Source organism: Muscardinus avellanarius (assembly GCF_963383645.1).
Source record: "Muscardinus avellanarius genome assembly, chromosome: 1".
Lineage (NCBI taxonomy): Eukaryota > Metazoa > Chordata > Mammalia > Rodentia > Gliridae > Muscardinus > Muscardinus avellanarius.
Genome location: NC_137786.1, coordinates 63,366,240 through 63,389,858, shown reverse-complemented (window position 1 = coordinate 63,389,858; position 23,619 = coordinate 63,366,240). Strand labels below are relative to the sequence as shown.

General features: G+C 45.6%; 1 protein-coding gene across 1 annotated transcript in view; it reads right to left on the bottom strand.

The window, feature by feature from the left end:
- IQGAP2 (IQ motif containing GTPase activating protein 2) overlaps positions 1-23,236 on the bottom strand; it is a gene marked incomplete at both ends in the record, with an annotated part of 316,582 nt that extends 293,346 nt beyond the window's left edge. Inside the window, one exon of the mRNA XM_080692165.1 lies at positions 23,191-23,236. Within this exon, the coding sequence (XP_080548291.1) occupies positions 23,191-23,236 (46 nt within the window). The remainder of the gene's footprint in view (positions 1-23,190) is intronic.
- Between the last annotated feature and the right edge of the window lie 383 nt (positions 23,237-23,619).

The following is a 23,619-nucleotide window of genomic DNA, read 5'->3' as shown; positions in this document are numbered from 1 at the left end:
TCACTTTCAGGCCGAATTACAGAAACAAAGGCCCCCTAGGAGGACTCCCCCAGCTACTTGAGTGGGTGCCTGGCTTCCCTCCCCCTGCAGAGCTGAGCTACTCAGGCAGGCCCAGGCCTCTCTGAGGGGATGCTTCTCCTCTGGGGCATCTGCTCACAGGGAGCCAGCAAACAGCTCAGAGTCTAAACCAGTCCAATCTGCTTCCTTTCAGACCTGCCATTCAGGGGGCACAGCCATCTGTCTCAGACTGGCCTGCGAAAGGGCTCCTAGAAGTGCCAGTAAGTTGCTGAAAGCCCTGATCCCCTGATGCCAACAGCCTGCCAGGCCGCAGACAGGCCAGCCAGTCACCTCCAGCACATGCACACAGAAGGGTCCCCAGCAGCCCTGCACACAACAGATTGCCCAAGCCTTACGCTGCCTTCACTCTGTGTTACATCACCCTGCAGGGCATATGTGCCAATTCTTCCTGAACTGTCAAGAACTGCTCCTTCAGCCGCCGGGTGTGGTGGTGCACACTTGTAGTCCCAGCATTTGGGAGGCTGAGACAGGAGGATCCAAGTTTGTGGACAGCCTCAGCTACCTAGTGAGGCCCTTTGCAATTCAGTGAGACCCTGTTTCAAAATAAAGAATAAAAAACAGTAATAATAATAATAATAATAATAATAACAACAACAATAATAATAGGGCTGCAGGTGAAGCTGGGAGGTAGAATACCCCTGGGTTCCATCCCCAGTACCACACACACAAAAGAAGAACTGCTCCTTCTCACTACTTGAAATGTGCCCCATAGACCAGAGTGTGGGCATCACCTGGTGACACCTTAGACATGCAAAGTCTCAGGGACCAGCCCACTGAGAAGACACACAGGCTCACTCAAGGGTGGGGAACCTTCATTTGAAACTGAACATTTGAACCCTCATTTGAAACTGAACATTTTTTTCAGGGCAAAACCTGTGATAGTAGTCATGGTACACACTTGGAAGAAATAGTTTTAGAGGGTGGGAAAAGGCATAATCCTGTTCCCAGCAGAGAGCCCTCATTATTCATGCACTCTTGAATGAGGAAGGGGGGAGCTGGGCTCACTTTATTTCAAAGCCAAATCCAAGGGTATTTCATTTTAAACCACCCCTCACCATCACAAACACTAATTGGTTCAGTAAATGGTATTAGAAAAGCTTAAGGTGGGAGCTTGGCCAGACAAACACAGCCAGACAAAAAGAAATGTCCAGGAAAAAAGTTGTGGATTCTTTACCTATAGCAGTGATTCCTCACCAGGGACAACTGGCAGCGCCTGGTTGGGCTGTCACAAGGGAGGGGCATTTAACTGGCATCTAGTCTATCAGGGAAGATGCTAAACATCCTACAAGGTACCAGATAGTCCCTGAGACCAAGAACTGTCCAGTCCAAAACATCAGAAGTGCTAAGGCTCAGAAACCCCGGCTTGCAGAACTAACCAGAATGCTGTCTTCTCTTCCCTCTCAGTGCCCCCTCCCATCACATACCGATCACCCCAGCAAACAATGCACTTTCCAGTAAAGGACCGCATTCTCCTGGCTCCATGGCAGCTTCCCCCTTAGCTCAGAGAAGAGCCTGCCACTGAGTGTGTGACAGCAGGGACAGAGGGCTGGGCCGTCCTTTCAAGCAGGAAGGACCCCCGTGTGTCCCCTCCTCATTACTCAGGCCTTGGGTTACCTATTATGAAATTGCCCTTGCACTGCGAGAGCTGGAAGGAGCCTCAGCCATTCTCAGGTCCAGCTCCTCCGCATCTTAAGCGGCTGCTTCTGAGCAGACTCAGCACACAGGCTGTTTCCTTTATGACAGAGGAAAAGGAGCAGGGACTCCAAGGAAAGCAGAGAAGAGGAACACCGGCACAAGCTCTGGCACGCGAAGAACGCAAGCAACTGCTGAATGGCACTGTGCAAGCTTTAGCTTGACTTCCCCAAAGGCAGCCTGCTTCCTCCCCCCCCTTCTCAAATGCCAGGGCAGCCTCTCCCACCGTTTTGGCTCCCCTCTCCTTAAGACTGTCCAGGAAAGTGAGCCTCACTTCTCAGAACAAAGAAAGACTGGTCCTTATGGGCTGTAGGACTAGAGGTTCAGTTTGCCCAGAACTGGCCCAATTTATAGCACCGCCTTAACATCATTACTAGCAGCCCCCTTTCCGAGGTGTCTAGGTTTGAATAATAATTCTTCTGCAACCTTCCTTCTCAGGCAAGCTGTTCCCAGGGAGAACAAAGTGGTGGGCCTGTCATGCTTTTGCAGAACACTTTAAGCCACAGAACTTAAAGTTAAACTCATGGGCAATTATGTCTAATTTGGCCCTTGCTGGTGACATGCCAGCTCACCGAAAATGACTGGACACTGATGAAGGGAAGCGCAGGGCTGAGCAAACACACGCTAATCTTGTGACTTGAGGGCGTCGAGAGAGGGTATTGGCACAGGCCATGGGAAAACCTGTTCTGAACTGGACCCAGGAAGTTAGTTACCCAAGAGCTCTTGATTCAAACGCAGCACATGCCCCCACTGCTGACCCCCAGCATGCACGAAAAACTCATGTTTCTGTGTGGTGTACACACGCTGACCCACGACGCACAGATGGGCTCAGGTAAAAAGAGCAGAAAGCAAGGCCCGCAGGCTGATTGTTGGCAATTCACTTCCTCACACCACCATTTTCTGTGATATTAGCCCTAGTCAGTCAGGTCCAGATAAGGAAGACCATCTCTCATGGTCAGAAAAAATAATATGAAATAATATAATAATAATTTTATAATAATATGAAAACTAATGTGATTTTTTTTCTTTCAGTATGATTAAGTCTCACTGGGAAAAAGAAAGACCACAGAACAGGAAACATCATTCCATCTAAAACAACTGTTAACAATTTGATGCAATTCCTTCCAGGCTTTTCCCCATACAGTTGTAGTTCTAACTTCCCCACTGTGTCTCCTGCGTTTTCACTTTATGTATTATCCTACAGCAACCCATGTATTTTGTGTCTGGGGTTCTCCAAGGGCAACATGAACAGCTGTTTGCTATTCGGACTTCAAAAGTTTATGTACAACAGAAGGTAGTAAATTAAGAGAATGGAAAAGAAAAAGAAAACCAAACAATAAATTTTTAATGAAGAATCTGTCTCCCCAAATATTCTTGGTGACCACTATAATGAGTTTTGAGCTCTCCTTCAGTTCTTCAGGACTCAGTAAAGAGGGACGGCTCCTTGATGTAATGGAGAGAGTAGAGGCTCCAGATGGGTTAAGCGAATGCAAGGGAAGACTTTGCCAGCAAGGCCGGGGCTCAGGGTCGCTGCAGGTGGGAGGGATCGAGGACAAAGCAGCAGCGTCTCTTCAGTGTCCACAGGATCCTTGCCTTCTGTGCAGTCAGGGTCCACATCACTTGCTCCTCTCCTCCCCTCCACACGTGCATGCCCGTATTCTCAACTCTGCCCCCCCCATGCTGTCTCCCCTACAGGACACTTCCTTCTCTCCCCATGCCAAACACTGCACTGGGCACTTTCCATTTGCCATCGTATTTGTCCTAAGGGTGTCACTGGACAGGTTACCATGACTTCATCAATGCACCCCCCCCCAGGAGACCAAACCAGAGCCGAGTGGTAGTAAGTGGCAGACCCACAGGGCTCTGAGCCACTCGAAAGCCAGCTCCCAGAGGGCAGAGAGCAGCCCAGGGCGCACACTGTCTAGTGGACACTACTTATATCTCACTGCCTTCCTAAAAAGTTTTGGAGATGCTTACGAGAGAGAGAGAGAGAGAGAGAGAGAGAGAGAGAGAGAGAGATTGAGTAAAGAGAAAATAAGAGTAGATGAGAACAATGAAAACAGACGGGATATAAACACACTCAAAACCATGTTCAAACCCTTCACGAATTCTACAGCAGAGTTCCAAACTTGGCACTGTGTTTTCTATCAGTGAAGGCAAAACAGAGAAAGCAGATATTCATAAATATGAGAAATCCTGCAGGAAATGTCTAAGCCATCCAGCCTCAACAAAGGGTTTCTAAATGAGCCTATTTTCTGCTGTTCTGTTGGCTAAACCTACAGGCATTGTGATATAAACTTGATAAAAACTACTCTAAAAAGGACTACACACTTCCCAGGCCCCTTACTCAGAACAGGCTGAGTCCTCCAGGGAGGATATGGATCACTGCCCTGAGTGACTTGCGCTAAACTGCAATGCTATAACCTCTCGCTAGGTCAGTGCTCACCGGGCCTTCGGCTGTCTCCTGATGCTTCCAAATCATGCGTTGTCTTGATCCCTTCTGCACCCTCCCCACTCTTTCTTTTTCCATCCGTTTTTGTGATTGAAGACTTCAGTTTAGGGGATGACCAAGCCCTGATTTGATCGCACCACCAGCCAATCCCACTACCTGAGTGAGTGCCTCTCCCCAGCAAAGGAGAGATACCATGGGTCAAGATAAGCCAAAGTCACTTCGCTGAGAAATTTAGGATATCTATACCTCTTTTTTCCCAATTTGGGTGGCTATATTGGGTTGAAGAACGATAATTTGTTAGGGCAGGAGCAAACAGGGAACCAATACATTGATAAAATGCTTCACCCAGAAAACCTTGGATTAAACAGATATGGTAGGCACAAAGTCTGGAGTCACCCTATCTAGGTTCACATCCTCACTCTGCTACTTAATAGCTGTATCTTAGGCAAGTTACTTCACCTGGCTGTACCTCAGTCTTACCAATTGTAAAATAGAGGAAGTATTACCAGAGGGTTGTTAGGAGGATTAAATTGGGCAGTTCTTAAATGGTGCTGAGAACAATGAATGGCATATATAAGCTTTCGATGTGTTTGTTATATCAGCATCATTAGAGATTAAATTGGCAAAGAGGGGTAGAAACCACCCCCCATATTATAGCTGTATACACAATGCCACTTCTCAGGGTCCTGTCCCCTCCTACCAGATGCGAAGCCCGCTCTTCCGGTCTACACAAGGGAACCAGAGACAGACCTGAACCTGGGGACAAGATCAGGGTTTTCCACTAAAGTAGGATTGTCTGGGTTTCAGTGCTGACTAGTTTCTTCTGCAGAGCCAACAGTTTTTCTTGTTAAATAACTCTGGGAACTCCACACTGTGAGTTTAGCACAAGATCCAAACTGATCATTAAGAGACAACACTTGGTACCATGGAGTTAAGACGTTTGAGCTTATAATTCTCAGTTCATTTTCTTATTTTTCTTTCTTTTTTTTTTTTTATGGTACTGGGGTTCCTGGAAGCCCTTTTACCTTAGGGCTACACTCCCAGACCTATTTTATATTGTTTTTATTTGGAAACAGGGTCTCTTGAGCCAGTGCGGCTGGCTTCCAACCTGCGCGATCCTCCTGTCTCCGCCTCCCAAGCGCGGGGATTACAAGCGTGCGCCACCACGCCCGGCACTCAGTTCATTTTCAACCAGGGAGAAGAATGATCAGCCTTCAAAAACAAGCGGGCTGCCTAGTTGTTGTTGTTTTTTAATATAACCAAAACACAATGAAGCCTGAATCCTTCGCACACACTTGCTTAATCTGAATCACATGTCCTCCGCAATATAGAAATGATGGACAACCAGCCTTAGGACTTTCAGGTCAGATATTCCAGAGCCCTGGCTCTCGCAAGTTCCTGCTGTTTCTACTTCAGTTAAGAATCACCTATCTAGAGGTCTCAGGCTGCCAGTCCCACCACAGCCAAACAGAAAGACAAGGTCCAGTAAAACAGTAATAACTCATTTAAAAAATACCAGCCTCTGAGGACAAGTGGGATTAGCTAAATGTCTTTAAAATTGACGGGCAATATTATATTATTAACAGCTTATACTGAGCGCCTTCTATGTACCAAACACTTTATGTAGATTAATTCATTCAATTCTGATAACTATTATCCCCATTTTACAACAGAACTTGAGCCAGGGGTGCTAATACCTTGCTCAGGACGACAGCGAATATTTGGAGGAGCCAGGTTAACAAACTAAAACAATATTCTATTTTAAAAATCCCATATGCCCCAGAGAGGCAGTCTGTTTGCTTTTCATAGAGAACAAAAGCAACTTGTTATCAGTGTCCTGTTATTTAACTTATAATTAAAAACTAAATGAACACTTTAAACAGTTATATATAATGTAAATGAAAACCTTAGGCAGACTATAATCTTATCCTGCATACTGCCTGAAGTCACAAAGAAGTAAATTTTGTCACTGCTGGATTTTAAGGGTATAAAATCCCATAAATTATTATTAGTTTTTATTTTTATTTTTTGCAATTCTGAGGATGGAATCCACGGCCTCACGCGTGCTTGGCAGGTGCTCTGCCATCAAGCTGCATCCCCAGTCTCCTCATTGTTCCTCATCCCCTACGAAGAAAGAGCCTCACACACAGCCTCCCAGAAGGTAATCAACAGGCACTCAAAGGTCTACATTCTGGTTGAGTCTTCCTTGAATTCAAAGATACCTCATCCTTCTAAGTGTTCTTTTACTACTCTATTAAAAAGTGAGGGGTGGCCAGGCATGGTGGCGCACGCTTCTAATCCCCGCGCTTGGGAGGCAGAGACAGGAGGATCGCGCAGGTTCGAAGCCAGCCGCGCGCACTGGCTTAGGAGACCCTGTTTCCAAATAAAAAGGTAAAAATAGGTCTGGGAGTGTAGCCCGGAGGTAGAAGGGCTTCCAGGAACCCCAGTACCACTAATAATAATAATAATAATAATAATAATAATAACAACAACAACAGTAATAGTAGTAGTAGTAATAATAATAAAATGTGGGGGGGGGGGTGCCGGGCGTGGTGGTGCAGCTTGTAATCCCCGCGCTTGGGAGGCAGAGACAGGAGGATCGCGCAGGTTCGAAGCCAGCCGCATGTGCTGGCTTAGGAGACCCTGTTTCCAAATTTTAAAAAATGTAAAAATAGGTCTGGGAGTGTAGCCTGGAGGTAGAAGGGCTTCCAGGAACCCCAGTACCACTAAAAAAATAAAAATTAAAAAAAAATAAAAATAAAAAAAAATAAATAAAGAGTGAAGGATGTACAGTGAGTCCTCAAAAATTAAACTTTGAGCCGGGTATGGCAGCGCACTCCTGTAATCCCAGTACCTGGGGGGTTGAGACAAGAGGATTGCAGGCTTGAGGCCAGCCTCAGCAATTTAGTGAGGCCCTCAGCAACTTAGTGAGATCCTGTTTCCAAATTAAAAATAAATAGGGTTGGGGGTGTAGCTCAAAGGTAGACGGTCCCTGGATTCAATCTCATGTACCACACACATACCAAAAAAAAAAAAAAAAAAAAAAATTAAACCTCTAATTTCCATGGTCTAGCAATCCCACTTCAAGGTACATACCCAAAAGAAATAAAAGCAGGAATTTGAAGAATGAGTACGCTCTGTTCATAGCAATATTGTTCATAATAACTAAAATGTGAAAATAAGCCAAGCGTCCATCAACAGATGAATGGATAAGTGTGCCAGGCGAAATGTGTACACGGGATCCACAGAACAGACTATTATTCAGCCTTAAAAATTGAAGGCAAAAGCCGGGCGTGGTGGCACACGTTTGTAATCCCAGCATTTGGGAGGCTGAGACAGGAAGATGGAGGTTTCTCGGCCAGTCTCAGCTATTTAGTGAGGCCCTTTACAATTCTGTGAGACCCTGTTTCAAAATAAAGAATAAAAAGATAGGGCTGGTGGTGTAGCTTGGAGGTAGAATGCCCCTGGGTTCCAAACCCAGTACCGCAAAAAAAAGGAAGAAAGAAAGAAAGAAAGAAAGAAAGAAAGAAAGAAAGAAAGAAAGAAAGAAAGCAAGCAATACTTATACATGCCCCAACATGGATGACATCTGAAGATGTACCAGACACAGAACAGATGCCGTATGATTCCACTTACATGAGGCACCTAGAGCAGCAGAATTCACAGAAGTTGAAAGCAGAGCCAGGCCTGGTGGTGGTGGTGGGTCCACTCCTGCTCTCTCAGTGCTTGCAGTGAGACCAGAGGGCCACAGGTCCCAGGCCAGCGCGTGGTAACATACAGAGAATACTTCAAAATATAAAATAAGGCCAGGCGTGGTGGCGCACGCTTGAAATCCCCACGCTTGGAAGGTGGAGACAGGAGGATCACACTGGTTCTAAGCCAGCCACGCTGGCTTAAGAGACCCTGTTTCCAAATAAAAATATAAAAATAGGTCTGGGAGTATAGTCCGGAGGTAGAAGGGTTTCCAGGAACCCCAGTACCACCAATAAATAAATAAATAAATAAATAAATAAATAATAATAATAATAATATAATAAAATAGGGCTGGGGGTGTAAGATGTAGAATGCTCCTGGAGGGAGGGAGGGAAGGAGGGAAGGAGGAAAGAAGGGGAGAGAGAAAAAAAGAGAGGAGAGGAAAAGAGAATGGTGGTCATGAGGTTCTGAGTAGAAAAGGAAGGAGGAGTTAGTATTTGGTAAATACCAAGTTTCAGTTTAGGAAGATTTCGAGAAAGTTCTGGAAACAAGTGATGGTGATGATTATACAACAATGTGAATGTGCTTCTAATGCCACAGGGCTGTCCATAGAAAAGTGGTTAAAAAAGCCGGGCGTGGTGGCGCACGCTGATCCCAGCATTCAGGAGGCTGAGACAGGAGGATCGCGGTTCGCGGACAGCCTCAGCTACTTAGTGAGGCCCTTTGCAATTCAGTGAGACCCTGTTTCAAAATAATGAATAAAAAATCAGGCTAGGGGTGTAGCTCAGAGGTAGAATGCCCCTGGGTTCCAACCCCAGTACCATACACACACAAAAAAGTGGTTAAAACGGGGAGTGGTCTGGGAGGGAACCAGACCAAATAATGTTATGTGCATATATGCATGAATCATTATGAATCTCGCTATCATATATAATTACGACGCACCAATAAAAATTTTTAACGGTTATTTTACGTCATATGTACTTCACCACAATAGAACACAGAGAGTAACGGGAGAGGCTCTTAATGAAGTCAATGAATCTGAAACCTGTCTACACACTGGAATCTCCTAGGGAGGTTTTATAAATGCGCCTCAGCAGGAGTGGGAGGCCGGAGGGAGGACACTGGCCCTGACATGGTGCACCTGGAGCACGGCCCCCCAGGAGGCACAGTGCCAGGAAGCTGGCCCGGGCTCCTCTGCACAGTGTCACTGAACTGCAGGAGGGCGGGAGCTTTTGCCCAGGAAAGACTTAAGGGGCACAACGGCCAAGACAACACTGAGTGGATCCTAGAAATGGCCTTGCAGTACAGTCAGAGAATCTTAGTGTGGAGCCCACGTTGGATGGTGAGTCTGGACTCAGCACTAGTGGCAGGAGAATGTGACCATGGAGGAAAATGTCCTCTTTCTTGGGATATGAGCTGCCTCTCAATGTCTGTGAATGGACCGGTGTGGCAAGATGTCAACAGTAGGTAAAACCAAGTGAAGAGAATGGTGTTCACTGAGGTTTTGAAGGTTAAAAAAGTTATTATTATTATTTTTTTTTTCAGTTCTGGGAGTTGGAGCCAGAGGCATTCTGTCTCCAAGCCACACCTCCAGTTCCTATTTATTTATTTTTTTATTTTAAAACAGGGTCTCACTAAGTTGCTGAGGGCTTCACTAAATTGCTGAGGCTGCCCATGAACCTGCAATTTTCTCATCTCAGCCTGCTGAGTACTGGAATTACAAGCAGTGCCATCATGCCCGGATTAAAAAAATTTTTTTTTTGTTAAAAAAACACAAAACAAAATAAAAATGTCTATGACAGAGCTCTACCCCCAAACAAACAGAAGATCTGGGGGATGGTATCCTAGGAACCAGCTTTATCTTTGTATGGCGCCTCTGGAGTTTCTAACAGGCAGCCAGGTTGACAACTCTGAATTAGAAGGTTTCTAAACCAAAACGTGATATTATGACGCTGGACAACAGTCAAGGATGTGCGAGCAACCTCAGAAGCCCTGGAAAACCTTCCCAATCCCTTTGTGACCCCGGGTTCCTTACCCTCCACTGTCTTCTACTTTCCCTAAGAATAAGCCAGTCTATCTTATAGACAGGATCACTACCAACAGAACAGGAGACAGAATTGCCTTCTCAAGCTTCATCTCCCATCCCACACAGTGGCCCTTTAAAACACATTCTCCTACAGCACGGGGCTCAAAGAAACCACAGAGAGAAAGTCTTTTCAATGTTCAGACTCCTACTACTGATCTTTGTTATCAATATTTATACTTTCCCTGTATCAACAGGAAAAAATCTGGCCTAAAGATTTAGATTTTAAAAACTTATATCTCAAAGACATTGCTACTAGACAAAACAGTGCCTTTCAAGCAGAAGGAAGAAGAGAAAAATCTCATTTCAAACTTAAGTTCAAAAATATTATATGTCACAAAGTTAACGTGGTACTGCCTTCCAAGTAGATAGTTAGATAAGAAACTCTTTCCAACACTAATACAACTAAAGAATTATCCCACTACCACACACATACACACTCAACAATGTTCAGAGCCATCTCCTTCCTGTACCTCACACCCCTTTTGAAATAAATGAAAACCCATTTTTCAGATGCAGAAAGAGCCAGGTGTGGTGGTGCATGCCTGCAATACTTGGGAGGCTGAGACAGGAGGATGACAGGTTCAAAGCCAGCCTTAGCAACTTAAGCTCTCAGCCACTCAGCAAGACCCTCTTTCCAAATAAATAAAATAGGAGCCGGGCGTGGTGGCGCACGCTTGTAATCCCAGCATTTGGGAGGCTGAGACAGGAAGATTGTGGTTCACGGACAGCCTCAGCTACTACTTAGTGAGATCCTTTGCAACTCAGTGAGACCCTGTTTCAAAATAAAGAATAAAAATTAGGGCTGGGGCTGTAGCTCGGAGGTAGAATGCCCCTGGGTTCCATCCCCAATACTAAAAAAAAAAAAAAAAAAAATAGGAATGGCAGTACAGTTTGGGAACAGAAAGAAAGAAGGAAGGGAGAGAGGGAGGGAGGGAGGAAGGAAGGAAGGGGAAAAATGGAGAAAGAAGCTCAGAAACATGATACCTACCACCACACAGGTGGTGGCACCTCCGTCTAAGTCCCAGAGGCTGGATGTTGCCTTGGGGTCACTGTGCCTCCTGCACATCATTATTCCAGTCTGACAATAAATATTTCCACAGCTACCTCGGTTTTCCAACATAACAGAGGAGGCCAAGGGCAGCTGTCAAAGGGCGCAACAAGATGACTTTACCTCATTTTGCCCGCACCTCTTGATTAAAGTGATTAAGATAGCAAATGCATTCTCTAGCTGGGAGACCCTCCAAACCTTCCTGTCATTTTGTGTAAGGCCCTGATCACACTTGACCCCCGAAGTGTTTCCCAAGCCTGTGTTAACGTCATCAGATAGTGGCAACGGGCACGGGGCACCTCTGACTGAGGGAAGGAGCAGCCGGAGCGGGCCACCTCTTCCCCAGCTCTGGAGAGATCTTTGAGTCGAGACAGCCATGCCTTACATTTATGTCAGCAATTCTGGTTTTACCGGAGACGCTAACCACTTCTTGATTCATTACTGCTTTCACAGATCAGCTTCCTACACACTTCCCCTTTATAAATTTTAAAAAACATTGAACAGCTACTGCCTACGTGGGATTTCTCATTCTCTCACCATTGCTAACTCGGCCTCGCTAATCCTTGTGTGTTTTACATCCAACCTCTCATCATCTTTATTATTGTAGTACTGAGGATATTTATTTTATTTATATTATATTTACTGTAGTACTGAGGATTGAACCTGGAACGTTCTACCACTGAGCTACACTACCACAGCCCTTTTTACTTACTTATTTTGAAACAAGGTCTCATTGACTCACTGTTCCCTGCCTTGGAACCTGAGATCCTCCTGTCTCAGCCCCCCAAGTACTGGGATTACAGGCAGGTGCCACCTCCTGCAGCTCCTCTCATCTTTTTCCTGACGGCAAAACCAGCACAGAGCCTTGGACCCCTGCACACTTCCCTTGCTCGGTCTCTCCAATCCACCTGGAAGCTGCGTCTCCACTGAATCCTTCCAGTAATAACAGACTTGCTTCTCAGGCTCTAATTTTCTCAAGGCAGAGTTGGTTGCTAAAAAGAAGTTTGTATCTTAAGCAGCAAAGGGTAACTATTACAGCTTTTCTAACTACAAAAACATGGGTATAGTAGGCAATTTGGAAAAGAGAAAAAAAGTTTTCTAATTCATCCATTATCTCATTACCTAGAGAGAACCACTCCTGACATGTTGACCTATGTACCAGATATGGGGACTATGGGATTGAAAAAGAGACACAGTATGGACGCTCATGAATTTTATTACTGTTCTATTTTATCCACATTATTCTTGGAGCAATCAAACATGTGCCACCACACCCAGCTCAATGAATGTAGTATAACATTTTAAAGCATACATCTGCTTTATATTTTTTGAAAACTAATATAAAATCTATTTTCTTTTTTGGTACTGCAGATTGAACCTAGGAGCAGTCTACCACTAAGCTATACCTCCAGCCCTTTTTTTTTATTATTATTATTTTAATTTGAAACAGGGTCTTGCTAAGTTGCTGAGGCTGGCTTTGAACCTGTGATATTCCTGTTTCAGGCTCCTAAATACTAAAATTATAAGTATTTACCACTACACCTGGCTAGCTAGTAGAAACTATTCCAAACAGTATTCCCACCCTTTCCCCCAGTCCCTTTCCTCAAAGGCAACCTCTAATAAGCGGGCATGTCTATAATCCCAATACTTGAGAGGCTGAGACATGAGGATTGTGAGTTAAAACCAGCCTTGGAAACTTAGTGAGGCCCTTAGCAACTTTGTGAGGTGCTGTTTTCAAATTACAGATTAAAAATAGTGCTGGGAAGCCGGGCGTGGTGGCACACGCTTGTAATCCTAACATTTGGGAGGCTGAGACTGGAGGATCGCAGTTCGCGGACAACCTCAGCTACTTAGTGAAGCCCTTCGCAACTCAGTGAGACCCTGTTTCAAAATAAAGAATAAAAAATTGGGCAGAGGTTGTAACTCGGAGGTCAAATGCCTCTGGGTTCCATCTCAGACCCACAAAAAAAAGAAAAGAAAAAAAAAAAAAGAAAATAGGGCTGGGAGTACAGCTAGAAGGTAGAATGCTCATGAGTTCCATCCCCAGCACCACAAAAAAAATTTTTTTTCTAACCTTCTAGAAAGAGTCATACAGGTCAGTTTAAGCATATCAGTTCCTATTTGGCTACTAGAACTCATTTGTCCTACTTACCAGTTCAAAGGTACAAATTTTCAGAGATTTTAAAACTACTACACAGAGAGCCGGACGTGTGCCGCATGCTTGCAATCCCAGTGCTTGGGAGGCTGAGTCAGGAGAATGGCACAGGTTCGAAGCCAGCCTCAGCTACTTAGTGAGGCTCTCAGCAACTTAGTGAGACCCTGTTTCCAAATAAAGTATAAAATAGGGCTGGGAGTATAGCCCAGAGGTAGAAAAGCTCCTGGTTCCACCCCCAGCACCACAAAAACTACTACACAGAACCTCTTGGTAAGTTCATTTCCTTCTCAGAGTTCACCTAATCAAATATCTAAAATCCAGAGCCTAAACTGGAGAGAAATATGTAAGCATAATCTTCCAAACTATTGACCAATTCAAGCTAACAATAGCAAATAGGTGTGTCATCGCACATCTCTGATCCTAGCAACTCTGGAGGCTGAGGCAGGAGGATCACAAGTTCAAGTCCAGCCCTGGAAATTTAGTGAGACCCTGGTCTCAAAATAAAAATGGCTGCAAATATAGTTCAGTAGTAGAGTAACCTAGATGCGAGACACAGTAATGAAAAAAAAAAGCAAATATTTTACTGGAAACCTGAGGAAGAATGCTTTAAGAACTTCCCTAGAATCAGCTCCCCATTTAAATTATTAAATTAAACTCTATTTTCATAAAAATGAAGCTAGGATTTTTATATATTTCTTTATTTATTGTGGTCCTGGGGATTGAACCCAAGGGTGTTCCTCTACCTAGCCACACACCCAGACCATATATATATATATATATATATATATATATATATATATATATTTTTTTTTTTTTTTTTTTTTTTTTTTTGGTGGTGGTACTGGGGTTCCTGGAAGCCCTTCTACCTCTGGGCTACACTACCTAGCTACACACCCAGACCATATATATATATAAATATATATATATATATATATATATATATATTTTTTTTTTTTTTTTTTTTTTTTTTTTTTTTTTTGGTGGTGGTGGTGGTACTGGGATTCCTGGAAGCCCTTCTACCTCTGGGCTACACTCCCAGGCCTATTTTATACTTTTTTTTATTTTTGGAAACAGGGTCTCTTAAACCAGCACGGCTGGCTTCGAACCTGCATAATCCTCCTGTCTCCGCCTCCCAAGCGAGGGAATTTACAAGTGTGCACCACCACGCCCGGCTCATTTTATATTTTGAAACAGGGTCTAAGTTGCTGAAGCTGGTCTCAAACCCATGTTTCTCCCATCTCAGCCTCCCAAGCGCTGGGATTACAGGCATGCTCTTGACTGATGCTAGGATTTTCAATCTACTCTCTGATGAAGTGGGAAAGAGAGAGCAAGCAAGAGGAGAGCCGACAGGAGGCAGTGGTGGACCATACTGCTATCACCACCCACCATCCACTGATGCTAGGAAGACACACTCTGAGCATGTACACCTCCTTGTAGTACACCATTCAGCACGCTGGGTGTACACGCTCTCATCCTCATTTTACAGATGAAGGAAGTGAGGCATGGGTAAATCACAATAACCTGCTCAGGTTCCGCAGGGGCAAGCAGGCATACGCTCAACATTAACTGTGTCTGGCACTCCACAGCTGTTGAGATTATCTTTGGTTTGACAGATAATGGAAATAAGTTCTCCCATTTAGACAAAGAGTGCAGTACAGACACTTCCCATTAAGCAAAAATTGTTAACAATGCAAAAGAAATATTTGGGCAGTACTGGAGATTGAGTCCAGGGGCACCCTACCACAGAATTATACCCCAGCTCTTTTTAATATTTTTTACTTTAAGACAGGGTCTCGCTAAATTGTCTAGGCTGGGCTCCAACTGCAACCTCCTGCCTTGGCCTCCCAAGTGGTTGCAACTAAAGGCCTGTGCCACGCCACCCTGGTCCGAAGGCAAATATTTATTGGGCATCTTCTAGGTGCTGAGGTTCCAGGCTATTCACTGGACCATTAAGTACTTGAAATGTATACTGCTTAGATTACATGCAAAATAAGTCTGTTTATTCATAGATGACTATAGGAAATGTACTATAATATTTTTTGGGGGGTGGTACTGGGGTTCCTGGAAACCCTTCTACGTCCGGGCTACACTCTCAGACCTATTTTATACTTTTTTATTTGGAAACAGGGTCTCTTAAGCCAGCACAGCCGGCTTCAAACCTGCGAGATCCTCCTGTCTCCGCCTTCCAAGCGCGGGGATTATAAGCGTGAGCCACCACGCTTGGCTTGAAATATACTATAATATTACTTAAGATTTAACTCATTTTGCCAGTAAATATGAGAATGAGACAAAATTATCAGGAATTAATCTGCCTTTTTCTTTTCTGCTGAGGATTGAACCCAGGACATCACCCATGCTAAGCAAACAGTCTACCTCTGCTGGGTCAGAAGGGTTTCCAGGAACCCCACACCACCAAAAAAAAACAAACAAAAAACTACCTCTGAGCTACACCAAAAGCCCATCTTAATTTAAATATGTGTGTGTGTGTGTGTGTGTGTGTGTGTGTGTGTCTTCCTTCAGAGAATCAGCAGGAATGGAGAAAGACAATTCAAAGTCTTCTTCTTTGTACATACCAAGCAAAAAATCCTAGAAATGCCCTCCTGTCTTTTATCAATAGCAGAATAAAGATCCGTGGTTTCCCTGATACATGAGAATCCACTTGAGCCTGCCATATATTATGTCTGCTAACATATTCTACAGTTCTAAAAACTGTGACTGAACAAGATAATTTTTTGCTTTTTTTTTTTTTTTTTGGTGGTACTGAGGATGGAACCCTTCTACCTCTGGGCTACACTCCCAGTCCCAGGCCTATTTTTTTATATTTTATTTGGAAACAGGGTCCCTTAAGCCAGCAAGGCTGGCTTTGAACCTGCCTGATCCTCCTGTCTCCGCCTCCCAAGCGCTGGGATTACAAGCGTGCACCACCACGCCCAGCTGAACGAGTCAAATGTAACAAAAAAAAAAGTTGTCCTGGAGAAAGATGGCATCCTCCAATCCTTACTGTCCACCCAAAGCCCTACCCCCAAGGATTAGACTGCCGGGCATGGGCCTCCCTCCTACACAAGAAGGCTCTGAAACTCACTCAGCCTTCCTCGTGGCTCCCAACAGCACCACCGCCACCTACAAATCCCCAGGCAGCTAACCTCACTGACTGCCCAGGCTGTGAAGCCTTTAGATGGTTCCTTCCAAATCACATGGTTCCCAAGGAGAGAAAAGTAACCATAAGCTACGGCAGAACAGACTCTATAAAACAAACACAACTTGTATAGAAATCAGTGTCCAGGTTTGTACATGGTACATATTTATGCTCAACTCAAACACACAAAGGAATACCATAAATAAAGCATCCCATAATATGCCCATGTGTTTTTACTTACTTGGCACAAACCTGTATGCGTATTAAAGAGAGTGGCTGTATGTGAGCAATCTCTTTCTGCCCTACCGGTGATCTGGTATGGGTGTCACCTGGAAGGCTTCTTAAAACTCATTGCAAGGGGGATCCCAATGCAACAGATTCTTCAGGTCTGGGTGGAGCCAGCCATCTGCCTTTCTAGAATATTCTCAGGCAATCTCTGGGTTGGTGCTCCAGCAACTATTCTTTGAAAAAACCCCTGCGTTGATGGAGAAACTGCTGTCGGTTCCATTTAGCTCCTTGACGAGAGGGGCCATATGTAATACATAATTATAAAATCACACTTGAGCCAAAAGGCCAAAGAGCAACACGGGGTTTTAAAATTAAAGGGGAGTCCAGCTAGATGTAGTCAGATATTTTGGCTTCTTGCCAAAAGGAGCCTAACTATCTAAAAGCTTCCCCGGCATTGCTAATGAACTGGAAACGTGGTCTCGGTCATTCCCCAAGAGAACCAGGGTGTTTGGTCAACTGGGAGGCAACAAATCTCCAGGGAAATCTGAGAGGTGAAAATTGCCACAAATAATGGAGAGAATGGGGTAAAAAGAGGAGAATGAAACCTTATCCCTGGTAATTTAGTGGTCAAGATCCTTGCCCCTGCTCTAACTATACCTGGGGTTTTTTTAATTTTTTTTATTTATGTTTTTCTTGCCTCTTTCCGAGGAATTTGCCTATCCTTAGCAAAACCACTGGGCAAAGCTGCCTATCCTAAAGACATTTACAATCCCAGAAGCACAGCAAAGATTCTTCTGAGCAGCCAGGAGAGAAAACACCAAATTCACATCTCCAAACCTTCCACCCCCCTAGCTTGCTCCAGCTCCCTATTCACCAAGGAATGTCTAATAATTTTTTTTAATCAATCTCAAAGTGGGTACAGTGGCACACACCTATAATCCCACCTACTCAGGAGACGGAGGCAGGAGGATTGCAAGTTCAAGGCCAGCCTCAGCTCTGAGACTCGGTCTCAAAATGAGGTATAAAAACGGCTGGGAATATAGCTCAGTGGTAAAGTGCTTGCTTAGCATGTGCGAGGCCCTGGGTTCGATTCCCAGCACCACAGGAAGGAAGGAAGAAGAAAGGAAAGAAACAGTAAGAAGCTGCTTCAATGAAGGGTTGGCCCCAGCAACTCTCAGGACAACCCAGGTTAACCTCTGCTGCCTATAAATAAAGGGATTTTTATGCCTTTAATACATAAAATCCCTTGATGAAAAAAAAAATGATGTGCCCCTTCTATTTACAACTACTTCCTCAGCAGCTATCCACAGACACCGAGAAAATCCCAGAAAACTACCCATATAACAAATACACTAGAATGCCCTTCATTTCCCTTCTTTCTCATGGTCCTGTGCAAATCCAAAACCTCCAGGAAGTCTTCACATCGCCCACCTAAACCTACCGTTCTCACACTATCACTTTCGTGTAACTTGAAAACGCACTGGCAGCCACAGTCCCTGTCTCCAGGCATCTGCTATATCTCCAGGCAGAAGCTGTAACTAGCTGAGTCACGTTTCCTTCATCCACAATGTTTTGTACATATGAGATGCTCAATTAACTGAAATAACTACAATGTGTCTAGTATTATGTGCTGGGAACTGCCTGGTTACATCTTTAAGTCTATCATTTCCATATACCTCTCAAGGTACAGGAAGAAAGCCTAAGGCTCCTCAGGCAGCCAGGAAAAGCGAGGACTCAGCCCCCTTTCAAACCCCAACACCACACTGCCTCCCAAGAGGCAAAGATAAAGCAGAGCAACAAACTGAAGAGCTGTCAGCTCACTGGTCAATCACCCACAAGTTTCTGTCTGATTTCTCATCAGGCCCAGACATTAAGCATGGCTGGTATATGTAATAAAGTGTGTTTTGCAAATTATCCTATTTGGAATCATTGGTGCATGCCACTATATTATTATGAGAAAGTTTTCCTTTCACTTCAGTGCCTCACAGCGAGAGATGGGATATCTTTATGTATCTATAAAATCCCTTGATGAGCCGGGCTTGGTAGCGCAGGCTTGTAATCCCAGCATTCGGGAGGCTGAGACCCGGAGGTTGGTGGTTCACGGACAGCCTCAGCTACTTAGTGAGGCCCTCTGCAACTCAGTGAGACCTGGTTTCAAAATAAAGAATAAAAAATAGGGCAGGGGGTGTAGATCGGAGGTCGAGTGCCCCTGGGTTCCATCCCCCGACCCGCAAAAAAAAAAAAAAAAAAAAAAATCCCTTGATGAAACCTGAACAGACTCTATAAAATGTCCATGTATTCTTCTGGGCTTTCTATTGGGGAAAAAAGTAAAACAGCAAAATTGACTTTAAAGAATACGGTGTATCTGTTTTTGAGAAGGGCAGGGTCCAAAGTGCTACAGGCTTCTGCATTTTGATAAGATCATGAGGGAGAGTTGGAAGATATGGAAAGAACGGGAGAAGCCACACAGCTCAGATGAGGCGGCCTGCAAATCAGCGAGAAGAGGCTCCAGGATCAGGCAACCCTGCTTCCAGGTGTCTTCCTAAGGTCACAGACCTCAATTCCGTGCCCCATGGTCAACTGCCAGTTTGGTAGTATTTACTGACTCCATCAAAATCAGAAGATAAGTGGCCTCAGCTTCTTCTTGGTGATCATGAAGACTGAGCAAGCATTCAATCTGTTTGTAAATGAGCCTTCTAACTGAAAGGATCTGTTTTTTAAAAAAAATTGCTTGCAGTGAGCTGGAGGTGTAGCTCAGTGGTAGAGCGCTTACCTAGCATGTAAAAGGCCCTCAATCCCCAGAGCTACAAAAAAATCAAGGCAGCTTGTGGAGTTGTGAGGGTAAGGGGCAACAGCAAATCAATGGTTCCCTAGAGAAAAAAGGGTTAGCTAACACCCCAAATAACACTCAGTTTTAAAACAAACTTGGTATTACAAGCTTAAATTCTCCCAAACAAGTCATTTTAGCTAACAGCATGTGTAATTAAAGTTAAAAGCACACTAAAATAACACTTTAGTTGTTGACCTTAAAGATCCTTTTTGAATAGCTCAACCAAAACACTAGCACAGGAAGGAGTGGCTTGACTTTGTCGACTGAAGGTACCGTCACATGTAACACGGCATTCATCCTTGTTATGGAAAAGAAAGCCGTGGTAGAGTGCTAGAGCCCAGGTAGGCTAAGTGCAGATATGCTCATTCCTGTTTTGCAAAGCTGGGTGTAACTACTGCAGAACTTAAATTTCATCCCAGATAACTTAAAGGAATAAGATTTAGTTGCATTGATCAACTCAATAATCCAGTTACCAGGTAATTTGGAAACCTTGCCATTCAGACAAGAAGAGCACTACTCAAAATAATAGCATAGCCTCAGTTAGACCACCACCCACCCCAACACACACACACACACACACACACACACACACACACACAGGCTGGACTTATGTTGCCTTTGCAAAAGAATCAAACAGTGAAACACTGACCACTTTTATTTTTACAATGTAGCTGAAGAGAAGAAGGATCGCAATTTTGCAGCAGGAATATGGACAGTTCTTTCCCTAACCACAATCACTAGTGTTCCACAGTGACACTTAAATGTTGACTGGGTTATCGATGAGGAGTGAAATTTTCTGTTGAGCCACAAGCCCTTTTCGCTCTCACTAGTGTTTTGAACTCCCAATTGGAACAGAATTTTGACAGATGATGGCAGCCACATGTTTTCAGAATGACTTTGGTGATTATATCATAGTTCATTACAACAACACAAGTCATTCACAAGTCAGACCTCAGCAAACGTGTTATTTACATTTCCTTTAGAAAGATATTTTGTAGGTACCATATCTACCTCTCCATGAGTATCACAGCTACATCCCTTCCTTGTTCCATTTCTTCCCTCAGCATTACATTACCGAGACGATATTTCAGCTTTGTCCTGTAAGTATTAATATTATAATATGACTTCACAGGTTGCAGGGAGACACAGCCAAAAATAGCAGGAATTAAATGGAAATTAAATGGAAAGCAGGAATTAAATGGAAAGGCAGAAATTAAATGGAAAGGAGTGTATTTAACTTTAATTCAATGCTCCCGTGTACAAATCCGAATGCCTTCAGCAATCTTGAATCTGTCAGAAATCTGAGAAGGTTTGCAACTTTCATGGAGAACTCCCCAGGAAATCCCTCAAGTACAATTTATTAGGTGGTATATTTTACAAACACAGCCTGGTGGGGAAGAGAAACATGGTAACACTCTAGAACTAGTTACTTTGAATTAGTTACTTTGTATATGAATCGCTGAATATGACAATTCAAGAGGACAGAGGAGAAGATACAATAAAACCCACCCTAAAACACCTAACAGCTTAATTCAAACTACCACAGCCTTGTTTTTATAGCCTAGTCTCAAACATAGAATATGCAGCTGGGGAACTAAAATTATAGCAATCTATTGGTGCTTAAGTGTTGGAGATAAAACCTGCCTGATATAATTGATATAATTGGGCATTTTAAGTTAGCCTGTACTTATTACCCAGCCAACAAACAAGAAAAAGCATGGTTGTAACACGCAGCTCTGAAACATGTTTGCAGCTCTGACAAGGACCATCCACTGTCATCCTTCCTTCTAACAAGACCGCTCAACACTGTTTTCAGTCTCATGTTGACAGGAGGACCAGAAAGCCAACCACAGCCAAAAACCTCGCTCACACATCAAACCACCTCCTATCGTGAGGTCAGTGTTAGGTAGTGTCTATGAACTCTGCGGTAGATTCTACTTGGTACACTGGAACATACTCAATTCATCAGCCTGGTATCAGAATTATAAAAACATTGATTTTAGGTCAACAGGCTATTGTATTAGAGCCGTCATATTCTGGGGTGATAGTAAAGCCTGGTGGCATAAGCACCTATTTTTCAGTTTTGATTACGTTGAAGAGCCTGTGAATGCCAGCACTTGATGAGCCAAGGGAAGGTGAGGACTCCAACAGTGACCCATGACACCATTACTTCAGATGGAAAGGAAAGCTGGGGGGAGATTTCCAAACAAAGTGGCCCCAGTCAGGTTGGTCAGGCCTGAGCCTCCTTGATTGCTTCTTCAGGGGGGCACAGGTTGATTTAACAAAAAGCAGGCACCACCTCAGAAGCATGTGGAGAGATGGAGGGGAATGCCACATCCATTTTGCACCATGCATTGCTAACAAGGAAGGATGTCACCATGCAATATCCACACAGCACTTTTTAATATACATTTACCTAGTTTCCAGACTTTGCAGTCATCTTTTAAGTTGACACTGTGAAGCCACCTTATGTTCTGAGAGCTTGTCACATACAGGGCTTCCACCAGCCTGCGGCTGGCTCTGCAACCTCTAGCTGAGCACCGGGTTCCTCCTTGAGCCCCAGGAGCCGCTATGTGGTTTGCCAAACTGCAAAGTAAGGCTGCAAAAAGTGAGGTCTCCCTTGGCTCTCAAAATGATTTTCTTAGCAGTTGTAGCTGGCTCCTCTTCACTGCCTGACGCCTAAAGGGTCACATGGGAAAACTAACTTCCCACCTCTGACCCTCCATTCCAAGACCGGGGGAGAAGAACTTACACAAATTGACCCCATTTTTAAAAAGCGAGTCTATTGTCCTGCCAGCAATCAGAACCACACACAGACATGAGTTCCGCCAGTATCAACGCCTTAATCCAAACCTGCTACCTTTCCACCAATGCCAACCCAGGCAAAGGAGTAACCTGTCGTGCTCAGCCATGGGTTTCACTGACAGGGCCAACCCTGGAGAAAGACAGCCAACTTTCTATTTGTTTTAAAGGAAATACTTCCTGGCACATGTTTAGGACTCTGAACTCTGCACATGAAACCACGTGGTTGGTGCTTATCTGGCTCCATCCACTCCGGATCAGCCAAAGCCACCTCTTTCCGAAGACAGCCCCCGGCGGAGCAATCAACACCTCCTCGTTCAAGTCACGCGGGTCCTGAGTCCTCTCCCCTCTCCCCGCAGCAATCCTCCCGTGCGCTGGGTGATTACTGGGGGCATTTCAAGGGGGAGAGGGGCAGGGGTCGGAAGGTGGCCTTTTGGGGTTCAGCAGGAAGGGACTCACACACCTGTGCGGGCCACACTGGCTCTGGTAGGTCAGGTGAAGCCGGGGAGCGCGGGGTAGGAGCAGACGCCGGCCCTGCCAGGAAAGCCTCCTCCTCTACCAGCAGAGTGAACCGCACACTACTTGCGGCGCCCACCTGTAGCCACAGCAAACAAACTTTCCTCCCCTTCTGGGTCGGAAGAATCAGGTCCCTTACGCCACCCTCTGGCCCGAACCAATAGCGGCCGGGAGCTCCGCAGACTCCTCACCTGACACCCCTAAAACCTCAGCCTGGTCTGCTCCGGGGCCCCGCGCCGGCTCGGGCTTACGGGGCTGGGGGGCCGGGGTCGCCCGCCGGGGATCGGGGATCTGGACAGAAGAGCGGGAAGGCGCCGTCCTCTGCCCTTTCCAACTTCAGCCCCCAACTTCGCCCGCCACCAGCCCTGCCCTCCCGCCCGCTGCGCCGCGCGCCCCCGTCCCGGGCCCGCCGACGCGGTCCTGGAGGAGGGGGTCCCCGGGCTGGCGGGACCCCGCGCCGGGCGCACTTACAGCCGTAGCGGGGTCTCTGCAGCGACGGCTGCTCGTCGTGGGGCATCCTGCGCGGCTCCGGGGGGCCTCCCGGGGCGCGCCCCCCGCGGCTCCCCTCGCTGGCCAGGCTGGCGGGCTCCGCGCCCCGAGCTGCGATCGCGCCCCTCGCAGCCCTCGCCGCCGGCTCCGCGGTGGGCGGCCGGGTCCCTCGACGCTGCCTCCCAGAGCCCGCCGCGGCCGCCGCGCGCTGACACCGGAGCAAAAGTGAACTCTCCTCCCCCGCCCGCCCGCCCGCCCGCCGCCGGCCGCCGCCTCCCGCGGCAGGTTTCCTTTCTCCTCCAGCCCGGCCCCGTTATTCACCGCGGGGAGAGCGCGCCGCACGCAGCGCCCCCTGCCGGCCGCCCGGCGCAGCGCCCCGCCAGGCCCGCGCGGGTGGAGGGACCCGCCGGG